Source organism: Apteryx mantelli, chromosome 1, assembly GCF_036417845.1.
Source record: "Apteryx mantelli isolate bAptMan1 chromosome 1, bAptMan1.hap1, whole genome shotgun sequence".
Lineage (NCBI taxonomy): Eukaryota > Metazoa > Chordata > Aves > Apterygiformes > Apterygidae > Apteryx > Apteryx mantelli.
This window is the reverse complement of record NC_089978.1, coordinates 35,337,739-35,354,590: the sequence shown is the minus strand read 5'-3', so window position 1 is coordinate 35,354,590 and position 16,852 is coordinate 35,337,739. Positions and strand designations below refer to the sequence as shown.

General features: G+C 41.5%; 1 protein-coding gene across 1 annotated transcript in view; it reads right to left on the bottom strand.

Annotated features, from left to right (window-relative positions):
* Positions 1–6,304, bottom strand: part of EPSTI1 (epithelial stromal interaction 1) — a 52,655-nt gene extending 46,351 nt beyond the window's left edge. The window contains exon 1 of the mRNA XM_013948311.2: positions 6,108–6,304. Within this exon, the coding sequence (XP_013803765.1) occupies positions 6,108–6,304 (197 nt within the window). The remainder of the gene's footprint in view (positions 1–6,107) is intronic.
* Positions 6,305–16,852: the final 10,548 nt, after the last annotated feature.

The following is a 16,852-nucleotide window of genomic DNA, read 5'->3' as shown; positions in this document are numbered from 1 at the left end:
AGTTAAATACTTTGCTCTCTAGGGCAACGGAATTTCTGTATTCAGTCCGAGACAGAAATTGAAGAGAGCACAGTGCAGAGCAACACAAATGAATAAAGCTTTGAAAAAAGACCTGGGCAGGTCCAGTCCAGAGAAAGGACTCAAAGGAGACAGAGTACGTATTTGTATGTGTACCATTTCTTTCTATAGAAAGGAAAAGGATTATTTATATTCAGTAATCAATGAAGAGAGAGATATGAGGGGAAAAAATGCATGCACATGTATGCGTATTTGCAAACATATGTTTATTTTTTGTACCTGTGGGTATGTGTGTGCATATTTTTCCCTCTTTGATTAATATATATACTTAATATATGGCCTTAACTCCCAAGAAGGAAGGCTTAGGTGAAATACTGTATTAAATAATATGTTAAGACTGATTAACTTTAGGAAGAAAAGAACAAACTGCCAAGGACAATTGTAGAATCATCTTCAAAGATATGCCAAGCTGAATTTAGCATTCAATTATCAGAAATTGTTTAAGACCAATCAAGTCAATCTCATCACAAAATACCATTTTCACCAAGGCTCTTATGCCTGACAGAGCAGTTGTATGCTGCTAAGCACCATGGAAGCTGCCAGATCAGAGACCTACAACATGCCAAATCCAAGTGAGCAGACAGCAACTGTCCTGTAGGTATCTATATTTCACAGTGCGCCATGGCCAGATGCTAATGATAACTGACAGCCACAGTTCCAGACCTCAGTCTTGCAATATGATCCATGCCCAGGCAGCACCATAAACAGACCTCTGGGAGGATGTAAAAATCTCATATACAGGTTTGGGGCTCTCACTTTCCATCTTTATCAGTAGCAGCATCTTACCACTTTACAGCTCAGACACAAAAGTGAATTACTGGGGCTTAACATTACACACCGTCTGAGTCATCCTAGCTGCGTGCCTGCTCTTAACATGAGAGGCAGAAAATAAACTGTGCTAGCTGAAAATGTCTATCACTGAAAGCCTGCACTCATGGATTTTGTCCTGTGTTTGCCACAGGCTAAGAGTGTACTTAATGACTATAGCTCAAATGATATCTGGAAGCTTATTAAGCCAGGGTAACTCGCTTGCATAGCTCGGCCCTCCGTTTAGTTAAAGCTTCTATTAAAGTGACCAGCATTTTTGCCAGAGTGAGGCCTGAAGGCAAAACAAAGAGTTAAATCCCAGAGAGAACTTGCACAAGGAAAGAAGGATTTCTGGAAAAGGGCAACAGCAGTAGAGAAAGGCCCAGGAGAAGGTATAAATCAAAAACAAGCAGTAAAGCAACAGACCTGGTGTTCTGCTATTGGCACCCACATCTCAAAGCTCTGGTACCCCCAGGCTTAGAGAGAACCTCCTGAAGTTAGAATATGATCCAAAGAGTAAAACTGAAATTCAGACCTGAATTTCCAAGAGTTAAGAAGGGGCTCAAAGGCAGTTTAGTTTGGCTCAGCACACGACAGCACAGCAGAAAGAATGACAGATGCTTTAAACCAGACCCTTTTGGTGCAGTAAACGCTGTAGGCATACCAGCAGTGAGCGAGGACTGCAGAGCATCTATTCCAGCAACACAGGCTGAGCACTGGGCTTGGCAAAACTTGTGCTGAGCCAGGCTGCTTCTTGCAGCACCATCCACACGTTGCAAGTCACGCTTGCCACCATTCCTGGAGAGCTAGGCAGGTCAGACTACACAAAGATTAAGACCTAAACTGGCGGCATGTTCATCTGTGCTTCCCCCACTTTGTTTTCAACAGCCTATCTCCTCCTCTTCTCCCCTTCAACCTTTTGTTGTCCTTTTATTGCCCCTTCCCAAACACAGTACCCTCCCATATATTCCTTTTTGCTTTTCTTGCCACAGCTTCTCATGTAACTAAGCACAGAGAGAACATATCTGACCTCACGTAATCCAAGTTCTTCTGAGAAAGTCTTCTAATACAGGAATTAGAAGCACTTCTTTCCCCCCCCCCCAACACATACATTATGGGGAACACAGAAACCCCCATAATTCAGACTAATGGAGATCTTACTGTATAAGATATATTTAACTGTATATGCTGTATCGTTATCTTCTTACATTGACACAGCCACTGAACACTCATCTGGAGATAAGGGTGGCTACTGATCACACTGAAGCTGGACATCTTTGAATTGCCTCCCTGTGCTGTAAAGATTAGTACATCCCCCTGAAAGGTATAGAGATGGGAGATTTTTTCCTGTGTAGCAAGTACGGAGTTCAACTCTAAACAAATTGTCCATAATTCAAATTGCACTTCTGCAAGTCCTATAAGTGGCAGGGCAGTGAGCAAAATGAACATTTTGATAAACATCCTCCTCCAGTTTAGTAGCCTGATTCAGTGTATTTAAAAAGGAAAAAAAAAAAAACCTCTCTGATTGTCAGATGGACAAAAAAATTTTCAGGAGAATTGTAAGTACACTCTATCAGCAGAGGATTGAGAGGTGCAAAAACATTATAGATTTTTTTTTTTTCCAATTCAGGATGAAGATTGGAAAAGGAGGGAACAAAAACCACAATGGATTTGGCTCCTGCAGCCAAAGAATATGATTTCTCAAGTCAAGCATTCTAGTAACTCCAGTCTCCTTTCACACTAGGTGATGAGGGACTGTTCCCAGTTGTGGGTCAATATATCTTCAGATTTTATTATTTTGATTTAAAAAAAAATAGATTTTACTATTATTTTGCCAGGTTTAGAGATGCCAAGGATGGGCTGCTGAATGGGGGTGGGGACCATCATGACCTTTCTCTTTTTCAGGCCTGTAGCTCATGATTTTTTTCTTTTTCCAGGCCTGCCATTCGGCCTCTAATTTCCCCACTTCCTTACACCTTTCTTCTGTACAGACTTTTGTTTCTGAACAGTTATGAACAGGTGCAGTTTGGGAATTCACTTTCTACAGGTTCATTTCATGGCACTTAACAGACTTGATGAGAAGTAACTTAAATGCAAGTTTATTATTATAAGTAGTTTCAAGCACTTGTCATCCTGGTGATTTTCTCTCCATAGCCTGAAATAGCATTCTATATAGAACTAGGGGTGGCATGTGCAAATTTTTATTTCAGTTTTGGATTTGAACAAGTATTTTTCCTACTTAATTACAATCAGTTTTAACATATCTTTTCAGCCTCCATATAGAAAGGCTTTTCCAAAGCAAGAGAAAAATTACTACCTAATACCAGTTTGCACTATGTTCTCCAGAAGTACAAGGAGCCTCATGGTAGGTTCAGTCATAGGTACATCTAGGCCAGAAACAGTTTCCTTGATTTATCTAGACTCATTCAAGTGAGAGCCTAGAAATGGGTCAACACTGACTGAACACCACAACCCCTACATTTTCCATTTGCACTGCTAGCATTAGCTAGGGTTCAGGTTGCCCATGCTGCACTTGAGTGAGTCAAGAGTCAAGTTTGGATGAGGCTATAACATTCCTGGTCCCACAAATATCTGATGTGTCCAGGCAGCATGAAGGGACACTTGACCCCATGCTAAGACACTGCTAAGGCCAGAGATTTCCCACTTCCTAGTGCTCTGAAGCACAGCCTGAGACTCAGAGTGTGCACGGAAAAAAAAAAAACAACATGCACACACATGTGCACGCGCAGATGCACACACACACACACACACACACACACAGAGGTCATTCACATGTAGGCTTAAACTGAGACTCAGACTCCTGCCTGGCTGGCAGCAAAAGCATATCCTGGCTGTTTCTAGAAAATAGCAAGCAGCATACAAATTGAAACGGAGCCACCTCTTGGCACAGAGGTATCCTCCTTGGGCCCCTCATGGAGTAGCAGTGCTCTCCTCTGCTACTCATATTCTGGAAAGCTTTCTTGGTTAATGCTACTCTAAAGAATTTCTCTTTTACTGACACTCAGTGACATTAGCTCTCAAACTGCCCCATACAAGCCTTGGATATCCCAGAGCCTGAAAAACTGGGTGATTCTGAGGCTGTCCTAGTATTTTGGTTTTAACGATCGTCTTAAAAGGGACAGAGTGCCGAAAGACTAAGATTTATCATTACCAAAAATGATATTTTAATCTGAGGTCTTACCTGAAAGATAACTTGCAATAATAGAACAAAGAGATGAGAATAAATATAATAGTTAATTATTGTTTTAAGAATAAAGATCTCCCCTTGTCTGCTTCAGCATCTCAGACACCTTCTACCACTTTCATCTGAGTCAGTTAAGGGAATACCATTTTAAAAGGATTCACCTCATTTAAACTGACTGTTGCCCCCTTCCTCCTCCAAGGGGGGTGAAGGAAACTCAAGCTTGCCCACTTCCTTTTTAAGAGCATTTCTTTCCCAGTTATATCACATCGTACTGCTTGAACTTACCTTTCCCTCATTCCTCCTTCTCATCAACTACATACTACTGTACTTTGTAAAACTGCTAGTTTAAGAATGAATTCTTTATCATAATTTTCTGAAGACACATGGGTAAAATCTTTTGTATTGCACAGTGAAAAATATTAAGTGCACAGTCCTTGTACTAGATTCATAACAGTTTTGTCGCTGAAAGTATCAAATCAAGATGAAACAGGGAGCAAAGCTTTAAATTATTCTTCCCCCAAAACATATCTAGTTTTATGGGGGATTCCATTGTCTGGTCAGAAACTGTGTAGAAATTTTTAATCTAGCCTTAATTCTGTGGGGAGTTTGGGCTAACCAACTGATCAAGTATTTACATGAGCTTTACTAGAGATTTGTAACCCAGACCAAAGACCAGTACAAAGACAGCTATAACAATGAGAGGGTGCAGCCTCCCCACTAAAAAAAGAAAAAAAAAGAAAAAGAAAAAGAAAATGCACATACCATAAGGATCTAAGCTAACTAGGGCTGCTCTCACTGTACTGTGCATATATGGCAGCATGAGGGAAGGCAAGACAGAGGGTCTTTCATGTTTGGAAGTGGCAGAAAATAAACATAGATTGTAAGTCAGGAATGGCTGTTTGTTCTCCTGAAAGTGCATCATTAGAGAGCTCACTGATTTCCAGGCTACCCATCTCTAAATAGTCCACATATAATTACTACCTAGTGGCAGCCTTTTAGGTGTTACAATGCAAAGCTTCTGGTTGAGGCTTATGACCAGCAGTCTGCCACAGCTTTCGCAGCGTGGTTCCACCTTCTTCTTCCAGAAAACAGAGAAAGGAAACTGAAACAGGTCTTCAAAAGTAGAACCTGTTTTCATCAGCTGCACTTTGAAAGAAGGGAAAAAAAGAAAGCTAAGCAAACTCAGCACATATTAACAGTATTGCATGCACTGTTACTAATTACAGCTCATGAAAAGTATATTTGGAAGAAAGAATTGTAAACAATTAGCTTGCATCAGCTAAACATATATACATTAAGTACACATGCGTAAAACACACATACCACTGTCAACTTCTACGCTGTATTATATCTGCATGTTAGAGCTTATACAAGCTATCTAAGAATAGACATCCAGAAAAAGAGATGGACGGAGCATAGATCCCAATAAAGCTTAAAATGAAATTCAGGGCTGAGGTTTGGCTTTAGTTCTGCCAGCATCAAGTTGTCAAGTTGTTCAAGGTTGTTCTGTATCCTGGATTGCATTCAGATCACTTTTGGAACGCAGCCTATATCCATTTCTTAAGCCAGAAGAAATATTTTTAGACTTAGGATGAAATATTAGGAGAGAGAAAAAAACAGAGAGGTAGAATTGGATTTGAAACTCCGTTAGAAATGGATTCCAAGAAACATGTAGAGCAATACCAAATGTACAGAACCTGCTGCTGTTATTGCACATAGTACTGACACTGTCTGCATACACATACAGCACATTTGAGCAGCCTCAGCTGTAAGCCATGATATCACAAAATCTGTCAGAAAAAAACAGGTCTCATTTAGGAAGTGTCATCAGTAGCTACACTTCAACTGACAGCAGGTTGCTCTAAGAGCATGAGGACATGCTACTTATATGCCCTGTCCCGTTCACAGACTGTCTATAGAAGTATTCCTACCTCTAAAGGCCAAAATCAAGTTAGGTGGAGAACAGGCACTTGATACAAGCAACACCACTGTTTTAGCCAGACTCCTTGCTACTTACTACTGCTCCTGCTGTGGTTGGAGAACTGCTGCTTGGCCCGCTTGCTCCTCTTCAGGTATCATCAGCTTCTGAGTTTTTTCAGCCCTCTCTGTTTTTTCACAGTCTTTCCTGAGGTAACTCTGAGAGGAAAAGGGGGTACTGGAGGCAGCAGCCACCCCATACCTGCTTCCTTCCCTGCCTCCTCCAACCCTAGACATCACCACAGGAATGTCCTGTCTTGTCAGAAAGGAGTATTGAGCTAAGGCTAGGAAAAGACTCCGAAGTCTGTTCTAACAAGTTAGTTTCAATTCCTTGTAAGACACACCTCTAATGAGATTCTCTCAGCTGTAAAACTGCAAGTCCACTTACTGGTTTCTGGATCACGCTCCAGCTGAAGCTCAGGCTGATCTGAATCACAGCACCCAGTAAGACTGGGGCTAGATTCATGGGCCCATAGCAAAGCTGATTTATTGCTCTTATGAATAAAACAGATGAGTAATAGTTTGTGCAGTCTTGCAATAGACTACTCTGGAATAGGCAAAGTGAGGTCTGGCTAAAAGCCAAATTTCTGACAATTTTTGACTCCAGCACTACAAATTTTCCTATGAGAAAATGGAACACCTCTAGGGTTTTTGTTTAGTTGTTTCCTTATTTATCACAGTGTGACCGACCAATAAATCCATATAATGGAAGAAGGCTCAGAGGAGATGGGCAAGGGCAAGGTGCCCATGCAGCTCAGGAATAACATAGGGTGTGACTCATTAATCACAGCTGTGTCATAGAAAGCTGACTTTATCTCAACACGAAAGGGACTGGAGGGTGGCCTTTGTTTTAGATAAACAGCTGTGTCAGCTGAGTGGATCAACTGACTATATCCCAGTTGAGTGGATCAACTGGTGTGTAAATGATTCTTCCTGAGTTTATCAAAAGAGTGTGAATGTCTCCCTGAGTCAGCCAAACCAGCATGGGGGGGTGTATATGTGGCTCAGCCCAACACAGAGTATAAAACCTGAACAACTAACAAAAGGACTTCAAAGAGAGCAATGGGCTTGAGCTGGCTTCAACCCATATATTCCTTCCTGGTGATTGGGGATGTCCAGTGTCCTGGCGGTGAGCATGTTTTAGAGACCAGTAATAGGAATCACACTGGTATTGTGATTGAACTGTGTATTGCAATTGCTATATTTTGCTAAGTGTGTCCACTTGTATTGTTATTTTGGTATATTGCTGTATCACTCTGCTAAATCAAAAATCCTGTGTAATATTAAGTACCTTCAAAGTAAACTTTTATATTAAACATTGCACTCTCCATGTGTGGAATATCTAAAAGAATCTGGTCAGAGGGTACTGGACTCTGACATGCATGTGTGCATGCAGATAGAAGGAAGTGAAATTAGAAAATAACCTTCTGACAAATACTTAGGCAATGCTCCTATAAAACTCCAGTTCTGCCTCCGAATGCTGCTCAGGTCGAGATTTTTCTTTGCGTTAACTTTCCTAATTCTACCCCATGAATAGTGAACAAATGCAGGATCCTTTGAAATAAAAACAACCCCCTTCACTGAGCACAGTTGACTGGTGGTGCTGCATCTATCAGACCAGATGCTGTGGAAACTGCAGGGCTAGGGAACTTCACTAGCAAAATAAAGATGTTTGGCAGCTCCTAACCCAAGAAGAAAAATACTAATAATGCAACTCAGCTTTATACAGAAGAGCTGGGGGAATCCAGCTCCACACAGGCAGATCCTGTCAATTTCTGTCCCCAGCCGCTCAAGCTGCACTTAAACCACATTGTTTAAGGAATGCCTTTGTGGCCAGATTTCCTGACCAGCTTGACCGTCTAGGTCTTACAGCACACCCCACATATGCTGGGAAAATAGCAAGATGAAATGCCACATGGAGAGCCTCAGACTGCCTGGTGTTCGTGGCTCTCCATGGGACCCCATCACCAGAAGCACACCTCCCAGAGCTGCCACGTCCAGCAGCACGTACCTCCGAGGGCTGCCCTGCAGAGGCAACACCAATGGTCCCTCCTCCCGTGGTCCCCTCAACGTGCTCTACAGCATGAACAGAGCACCCCAGTTTCTCATGTCCTGCACCTCAGAGGAACAACTCTTGCTGCAGAAGGATTATGGTCAGGACTGGAACCAGGGGGGAACCAGGGGAACCTGCTCCAACACTACCAGATGAGCACCTCAAGAGGCTTCTGGCCAGTATAAATGTCTAGCTATGAGTCCTGGCAGCCCATCACAAGACTTGCATACCTGTCACCACTGTACCCCTCAATAGCTATTAAATCCAGGTCCTGCTCAGCCCTCTTCCCCATCTCTGCTGCTCCAGCCACTCTCTCATTTTTCAACAGGGCCAGTGTGGCTAGCTACGGATTTTCTGAGCAGGCAGTGCATGGGCATATGAATACATAGGTTGACAGAGATGGGGAAGACAAGCAGGTATGCTCTCTACTTGTACGCAAATCATTCTGCACAGATTCTGGAGTGCAATGCCAGTATGTTGCAAAGGATGAAATGGTGCATAATCCCTCGCATCCTTCACAGAACTGTCCCACTTTTGGGCCATGACCTGTCTAGCCTGGTCCTGGAGCACACAGGAACAGTGGGAGAGTCCAGTATGGTCACCTCTTGGAGACAGCAGAAGACACCATAGGGACTCTCCCTACCTTCAGCCAAGCCCTGACTTCTCTGCTCCCTGATCTCCACCACAGGCCAGTCCAATCCTTCTGGAGACAAGGACATGGCATGCATTGAGACATACGCAGAAGCCAGCTCAAGTTGGCCCTACACCCTCTTGTTTTGGTTTCTTAGGAGAAAATTTGGTCTCTGGGACATTTTCCAGGGAGCTGGCTCAGCTGAAGGGATGGATGCCAGTTGCCTTTTAGCTGTCTGGGTCATTAATCAGAGTGCTTGGTCACACAGTCCCAGTCTTGGTTTGGAAACTGCCCAGGAAGGCCGGAGCAGGGCATGGCCCTCTTTCCCCCATGTCGTTTATAGCCATGTGCTATGGGCAGAGAAATGCTTCTAAATCTGTAGGGGTCATAGTTACAAGGCATCTCTTGATGTTGCCAACAGCCAACATAGTCAGCTTTCTCATTTCAGGGTATTCCAGGTTGTTCTGGGAGAGAGTATATCTCCTCCGTCAGATGCCTTCAGGAATTGCTGAAAGAGTGAAGGGCCTCATACCCTCAGACTAATTGTGCAGGCTTATTCTTTACCTCTGGTCTCTGTCTGTCTCACAGGCATTTTGTCTTGGATAATGATTAGGCTCTTATCAGAAATCACATATATGTCACTTGACAATATGAATCATTCCCTAAGTTGTCCAGGCAGGTGTTTAGGTAGGCCATGCGGCCCGAGGCTTGCCAACCTGCTTCATGTGGGCTGCCAGGTATAGCTGAAGGAGGCAGACCCTGGGGTAGATATCTTAACCTAGGTTCCCCCTCATCTTCACACAGATTTTTTTTGGACAAGCCACTGGCAAATGAAAGTAAGCATCGAGCTTAGTCCTTTGTGTAGGACTGTGGAGTGAATACAAGAGGTGCAGAGAGGTTAGTGACAAGGTAAATGCTAGGGAAATGCTAGGAAAGTCATGTTTGAGGACTGCAAAGATTTGTGAGGTAACAGCTGTGCCTACAGGCACCCTATTTGATAAAAATCCAGTTTCAGCATCTGGATTCCTCTTAAACCATGCAGATTTATGTCTTAATGACACAAATTTAATTACCAAAATTGATTGTAATTGATGTAGCCACTGCTGCTGTATCTTCAAACCCACATTGTTATGTAAAATTCAGATTTAGTATCTATTTCCTGTTGAACTTTACATTTTGGTGGCAAACAGTAACTGCATAATCTAAAAAGTTTTAAAAAACGTATTGTTGAAAAAAAGAGGGACATAAAATGAACTCAAGCACTACACAGTGGATTGCTTACATTGCTTCACTGGTAGTTTATTTCTTAGCTCTCTTTTGGATGACCCTAGGTCACCCCAGGTCAATGCCCAAGGCTGGTTCTGAGGATGGTTCATGTCAGACACAACTCCCAATAGATAAGCCTGCACCAGGTCTAGTTTCCTCTACCCTAATCAGCCGTCCAGCACTCTCCCAGCTATCTTTGCATCTCACATACATCCAACGTACCTCTGTGTCATACTCTCCAGTATGCCACACATCCCCTCAGTTTCGTGCTATTAAAACACAACTTCTGATGGGCTGTAACACATCCCTCACATTATTTCAGACACGGTGAACTGAAATATGCTCTCAAAATAATAATGTTCTAGGTTTACAGCGGTACCATAATTTTAACTCCAAACTTGTATTTTTATAGACACAACAAATATTGGCCGCATATTCTATTCTACAGTTTATGTTTATAGTTGTCTTACATCCCTAACTGGGTCACATGCCACAACAGTTTCTTGCTTTGCCTGTTTTGGCAGAGTAAAGAATCCTATTACTAGGCACAGAATAGCTTGTTTTCTCAGAATAGCTTGTTTTCTCTGTCCTGTGTCTTCTGCTTCCAGAGTCCTTCTGACTCTCACCATGCCCATCCTGTCTAACAGAGATATGGGGAGACCAAGCAGGTCTGTCTAACAGAAGTCTGCTGGCCACACAGGCATTTATAGATAAACAACCAGCCATCACTTTCTGAGCTCTCTGGAGTCCAAAGAAACAAGATGCTTTGATCCTTTTCTAACAGTAGTACAATTCTTGGACAGTGGCATTAGCAAAATCAGCCAATTAATTCTGCATGTATGGGGAAGCAATGTGTTTAAATGAGCGCCAACAGCTTCCTTTGATGGCTTCCAAGTCCTGGCCAGTTCTTTCAAACTTATCTTGAAACTAGAAATTCCCTCTCTTTCCTCTCATTCCAAAGTTGTAAGGGGTATTTTGAATTTGTTCTCAACAGCAAGGTTGCTACTTTTTAAAACATATTTTGGTCTTATTTAAGGTCATCAAGCTTCCTTTGGCCCTTTCTGTTCTTCAGGTGAGAGCAGTTCTTAGACCTATAAAGGGTGAAATAGGCAACAGAAAGATACTATATCTGCTATACTCAGAAAAGAGACTACAGATCAGATGATGTCTTGCTACCACAAGGGTCTTTGTTCGTATTAGTGGAATCCTTCTGACTACAGGAGAAGAAAAATTAAGAGTAGGAAAAAAAATAACTGTAATGAATAAGAGATTAATGGATAAAATGAAACTGATCCACACTTATCATTATGAATGTTGTCACTTCAGATAATTGTTACATTGGAAAGAAAGCAATGAAGAGTGGGAGGCAAGATGATAAAAATCAAGTTGGAGAGAACAAGCAGACAAACTAGGTGGACAATGAAGAGGAGCAAGAGCAGGGTAGCACATGAGAAGGAGCATGCTCTGTGAAAGAATTATTAAAATGAATGAAGGAAAAAGAGAAAAGGAAAACTGGGGGCATAGAAGACTAAAAGCCCTCAGCAATTCTGCTCTCAGCTTGTCACTTTCCATTCCCAAAGCAACCTGCTCCTTCTCACCATGGGACTTATGATCTACAAGTTGGCCTAAGACCACTAAGATCAAGATATTCTCCAAGCATGTGCATTCCCAGCACCTGTACCTCTTCCTTTCAGAAACTCCCTGGTTCCAGAGTGTTCCTAAATTCACCTTTGTTTCACCATTACACTTTTCCTCCTCTGTTTAGTCAGCATCCGTACATCAAGATATTAAGGGGAAGCAGGTTCTCAAAACAGTTGCCCTTGTGTGTCTCTACTTCCTTACCTCCCTACTGGCCGACTGAATTATTGCTTTCTTTTCTGCTTCACATAGGAAGGAGGTTCAGTTGTGCCTCCTCTTCCCATTGCGCAGTCTCCCACTGGGAAGGCCATGTCTCAGCTTCTTCTGGCTCTACAAGATGCTGAGAAAGAGGAACAAGGAGGAAGAGCCCTTCTCAGCCATTTTCCCTGTTTTCTTGCAATGTGTATAAGAACTTCAGTGCTGGGGGTTGAGAGTCCCACATGATAGCGGGTGGAGAAAATATCTGTGTTTATTTTGCAAAGTCCTTTCATCAGCTGTGTAAAGCCTGATGGCACATGGCTTACACCAGTGCCAAGTACACTTGGCCTGACTATGCTTAATTAATAGAGAAGGGCAAAACATACAAAGAATTTTTCCCCTTTACTTTTTAACATGAACTGCTTAACACACTGCATAGATGTGTCCTGCTGGTAAATATGGGTAACCCATGGGTGAATATCCCCTCTGTGCTATTAGACTTCCCAGAGATATGACTCTCAGGTTCAAGTCTTTAATCTGGCGGTTGTAGATGCAGTCCCTAATGTGTCAGTCAGATTGACAGCTGTCTCACATGAACAAAAAAATCACCAAAATGTAGAATCAGCTAGGTGGGAGCAGAATAGAGAGTATCTCTATTTAAGCTTCCTATCACTTACCTTGATTTAAAAAATGCTGTTACTTTTTCTCTGTAAAACTCTATTGCCTCCAGGTATTAAAAACATTTTTTTTGTATTTTGCAGAAGGAAAGTCCTTAGAATAGAAAATGATCTTTCTTTTGCTTTGATAAATTTCTTCAGTGGAGATGTAAAATACTAAGAATCACCATACTCCCTCCTTCACGCAGTTCTTCATGAAATTGTAGTAATATGTATAGCAAAATAATTTCTGGAGAGGAACATGCTACACCGAACCTGTATTTTCAACTCAGCAGCAACATGAACTATACTGAAAATGAGAGATATCAGTACAATTTTCTCAGCCCAATGGATACTCAGAACCCCAGTAAACCACCCCATCCTTTCTTTGGGAATGTCAGATGGGATACAACTCCTTCCTGCAAAAGGAACAGTATTAAAAAAGACAAACAAAATAAGCTTTGAGATTGTAACTCAGGTCGTCCACCTCTTCCTCCTTGAAAATATCTGATCATTCTTTTTTATTTCACTGTTGGTTTATCGGCTTTAAGGCTTCACATTTTCAATTTTTTTCCACAACCATGGACACTTTTCATTGAAAACTAAGATCTTCATTTAATCTAAGGAGACCTGGAGCCTAAAGCCTTAAGAAAAGCAGATTGCAGGATAGTTTTGAGAAAGACAGCCAGGACAGAGTAGACTTCCTACAGCCCCACTCTGATTAGCTAAAGGAGTCAGCACATGGTATCAGCAGGCCTTGATTTCAGGAAAAGCTTTTTCCTTTGCCATCAGCTAAAATATTTAGTCCTACAGATGAGTAGGATGTTCAGGGGTTCACAAACATAGGTTTTGTCCTGGGTGGTTTCACTAAGCAGGCAGAACACATAGCCAAATGTACTACACAGCATATATATTGGAAACATCTCTGCATATTTTGGAACAATGACAAAGGATGGTGAATATACATAGAAGCATGTCTATAGTCAGTACTGCATAGAGTGCTTTTATACTGTGATTGCAAATTCCAAATTGAATTTAAAAAAAAAGTATTTGTTTTACTTTACCACAGTTTTCCTGGTTGAATAGTATAGCTTGTTGTACAGAACAACTCTTTCTGCAAACAGAAAGCCTTAAACTGGAAAACACAGTAATGTTCAGTTCCACTTTTAAAATATTTAATTTGAAACATACACTTATGGCAAGCAAAATATCTGAACTCACAAAGACCAAACCCACAAAACATTAATATGAATTAATGCTGTAGTATCTCTTTGATTTTGGGATGCCATCAGTTTTGTGCAGTTCACATAAAATGTTCCATTAGGAGCAAAATTGTTCTGTTATGAGGACCATGTGCTCTAGAGGGCTGAGAGCATTAATTGTATCAGCTCACGATGCTGGAGAAATTTCACTGCTCCCTAGAGAGGTAGCCCGAGGAGGAGGGTGAAATGTTACATTTGGCCAAGATTTATTCTTGTTTAGATTTAGGACTGAAATTTGTCAGGCTGAGCAGAAAGAATGTTGTTAGCTTTGACAAGTGTGTGTGTGTGTGTGTCTGTGTCTGTGGGGTAATCTATTTAGGAGATGTAAAATGCTGCATGCACTTCCCATTTTTTTTGCAAAAAGCTGAAATTGACAGTACCTGTCAAAAACTATTATATTCCATGCTCTGAAAGAAAATTGACCCTTGCTTTCTCTGCAGTATTCCTCAGCATTAGACCAAGTCTGCCTCTCCTTTAGCTAATACTGCTTCACTAAAGCAAGTGGAGATTGAAAATATAATTGACCTGATGTTCAGAACTTTCTATATTGAAGTCCTGAAGGAGTATCTGAAAATTATTGCTACATTTTAGTAGCGTATTCTTATGCCTGGAGAGTGCTATGAATATCCATCTTGCTATATAAATAATACTAAACAATAGAGCAGAGCTATTTTAAAGGTCTGATGTTACAAAACACATTAGGATGACAAATGAATGTTTTATACCATTAAAAATGCCTGCAACAAATCTGTTGGAAAAGACAATTGCTAAATTAACTGGTAAAATACACAAATGCTATCAGAAACAATGAACTCTTCCAGCTATTGCTCCTGCACTGTGGCCAGAAGAAAAAGTCCTTGAGAAGTCTGTCAGTATGAAAATAATATTTGTAAAATCCTAAATATATTTTTTTTTGAACAATTCTTAAAGTGGAGAAGATTTGCTTGTGCATACCTTATTTTAACACTCTTCACAAAAGATATTTTAGCCTTTTGCTGTATGTACCATCTTCTCCACCATTTCTTCAAGGAATAATAGTACTCTTGTAATTCCTGAAGGCCATGATTAGTTCCAGTTTAGGATTTTCTATAATATACTACCCTGCAGTAGCTAATCTACCTAAGGTGTCATACAGACAATTATTAAGGTATCCAGAAAGAATGTTACACTTTTTTTTTTGTTTCATGTTACCAAAAGGATTACTTAAAGAAAGTAGTACAATTCCACAGCCCATGCCTCTTTTTGCTTTTATAGTATATTGCAGTAATTAGAGAATTATACAAATGCTTTTAGGAGCAATCAGCACTTCCAAACTCTAATCCTGGTACAGTGGTTGGAAAGTTTTATTCTTTATTCATTCATATGCAAGCAGCAATTCAGCAAGGTTCAAGTACTGACTACCAATTTTATATGATACACCTTATGATTTTCTTGATAACTCTAAATTACACTCCCTTCGCTCCTTAACCTCAGAAACTTTCATCTTTAGCATCAAACTTCAGTTCCTGCCATTCTAATATCATTGTTCAGGAGCTACACTTACAGGGACTTTGGAAATCATCAGTGGTGAAGAGTAAATCCAAAAGCTCACCTTCCCTCCTGCTCTCAATTTCATAAGCTTTGTTCTCCTTCACCCCTTACAGAAACTCTTGCAAACATAGACCCTGGCTGCAACATGGACTACTGTAATACAGACTGTTTCCGAAAGTCATTTACAGGAAAAATGCGCAGACGATTAACTTAAATGGCATAACAAATATGAACAACATTGCTAAACACTAATAGTGAAAATATGCTCGCAGATATTAGGATTAAATTAAAATAGTAACAGGCAGACTGTCTCTACCAGCTCCTTCCTGTACATAGCATGCTTAGAGGAGCTTAGGGTGAGAACCATAACCAAAGCCCCAGTTACTTTCATCCCTCCCCTCTTTGCTTACAAGGGAAACAACCCAGTGGCTTCCACTCCCAGCAGATTTATTTTCTTTAGGTTGATTATCTGCTTGGCTCTGTTTAATCTACATTCTTCTTGAGTCTCACTATCCAGAAATTGATAATACCATAGTTGGTAACATGAGGAAGACATTCAGAATAATGTTTTCCATCTTAGAGCTTGCCTAGATGCATTTGACTAGACTACAGTGTGGCCCAGTGTCTTTAAAGGCCAGTTTGCTACTCTTACAATAACACAAGATGTTTCTGGAGTGCATTGATGACTACTTCCTGGCAGAGGTGATCAAGGAGCTGACAAGGGGAGATGCTCTGCTGGACCTGATACAAATGGGGAAGAAATGGTCGGGGGTTTGAAGGTCAGGGGCAGCCTTGGCTGCAGCAACCATGAGATGGTGGCGTTAAGGCAAATAGCAGGATAACAACCCTGGACTTAAGGAGAGTAGACTTTGACCTGTTCAAGGATCTGCTTGGAAGGATCCCATGTGATACAGTCCTGGAGAGAAGCGGGGACCAGAAGGGCAAGTTGATTTTCAAGGATCACCTCCTCCAAGTCCAAGAACAGATCATCCCAACATGTAGGGAGTCGACCAAGAGCAGCAGGTGGCCTGCGTGGACCAACAAGAAGCTCCTAACTGAACTCAAACATATAAAGGAAGCATACAAGAGATGGGAGTAAAGGCAGATGACCTAGAAGAAATGCAGAGACACTGTCTGAGCATGCAGGGATGGGGTTAGGAAAGCTGAGCTGAATCTGGTGAGGGACCTGAAAGGCAACACAAAGAGCTTCCACAGGTATATCAGCAGCAAAAGGAACTAGAGAAAATGCAGGCCCAGGGCTGAATGGAGTGGCAGACCCGATGGCAGAAGTCACAGAAAAGACAGAGATGCTCAACGCCTTCTTTGCCATAGTCTCTACAGTTACGATTTGCCTTCAGCGGTCCTAGGCTCCTGAGACCAGTGAGAAAGTCTGGAGCAATGAAGACTTACCCTCAGTAGGGAGAATCAAGTTAGTGAACATTTAAACAAACTGGACATACACAGGTCCATGAAACCTGACAAGATACATTGGCAGATGCATAATATTCTCATTGACAAACAGATGAACCATGGACCGAATAAGTGGACAGT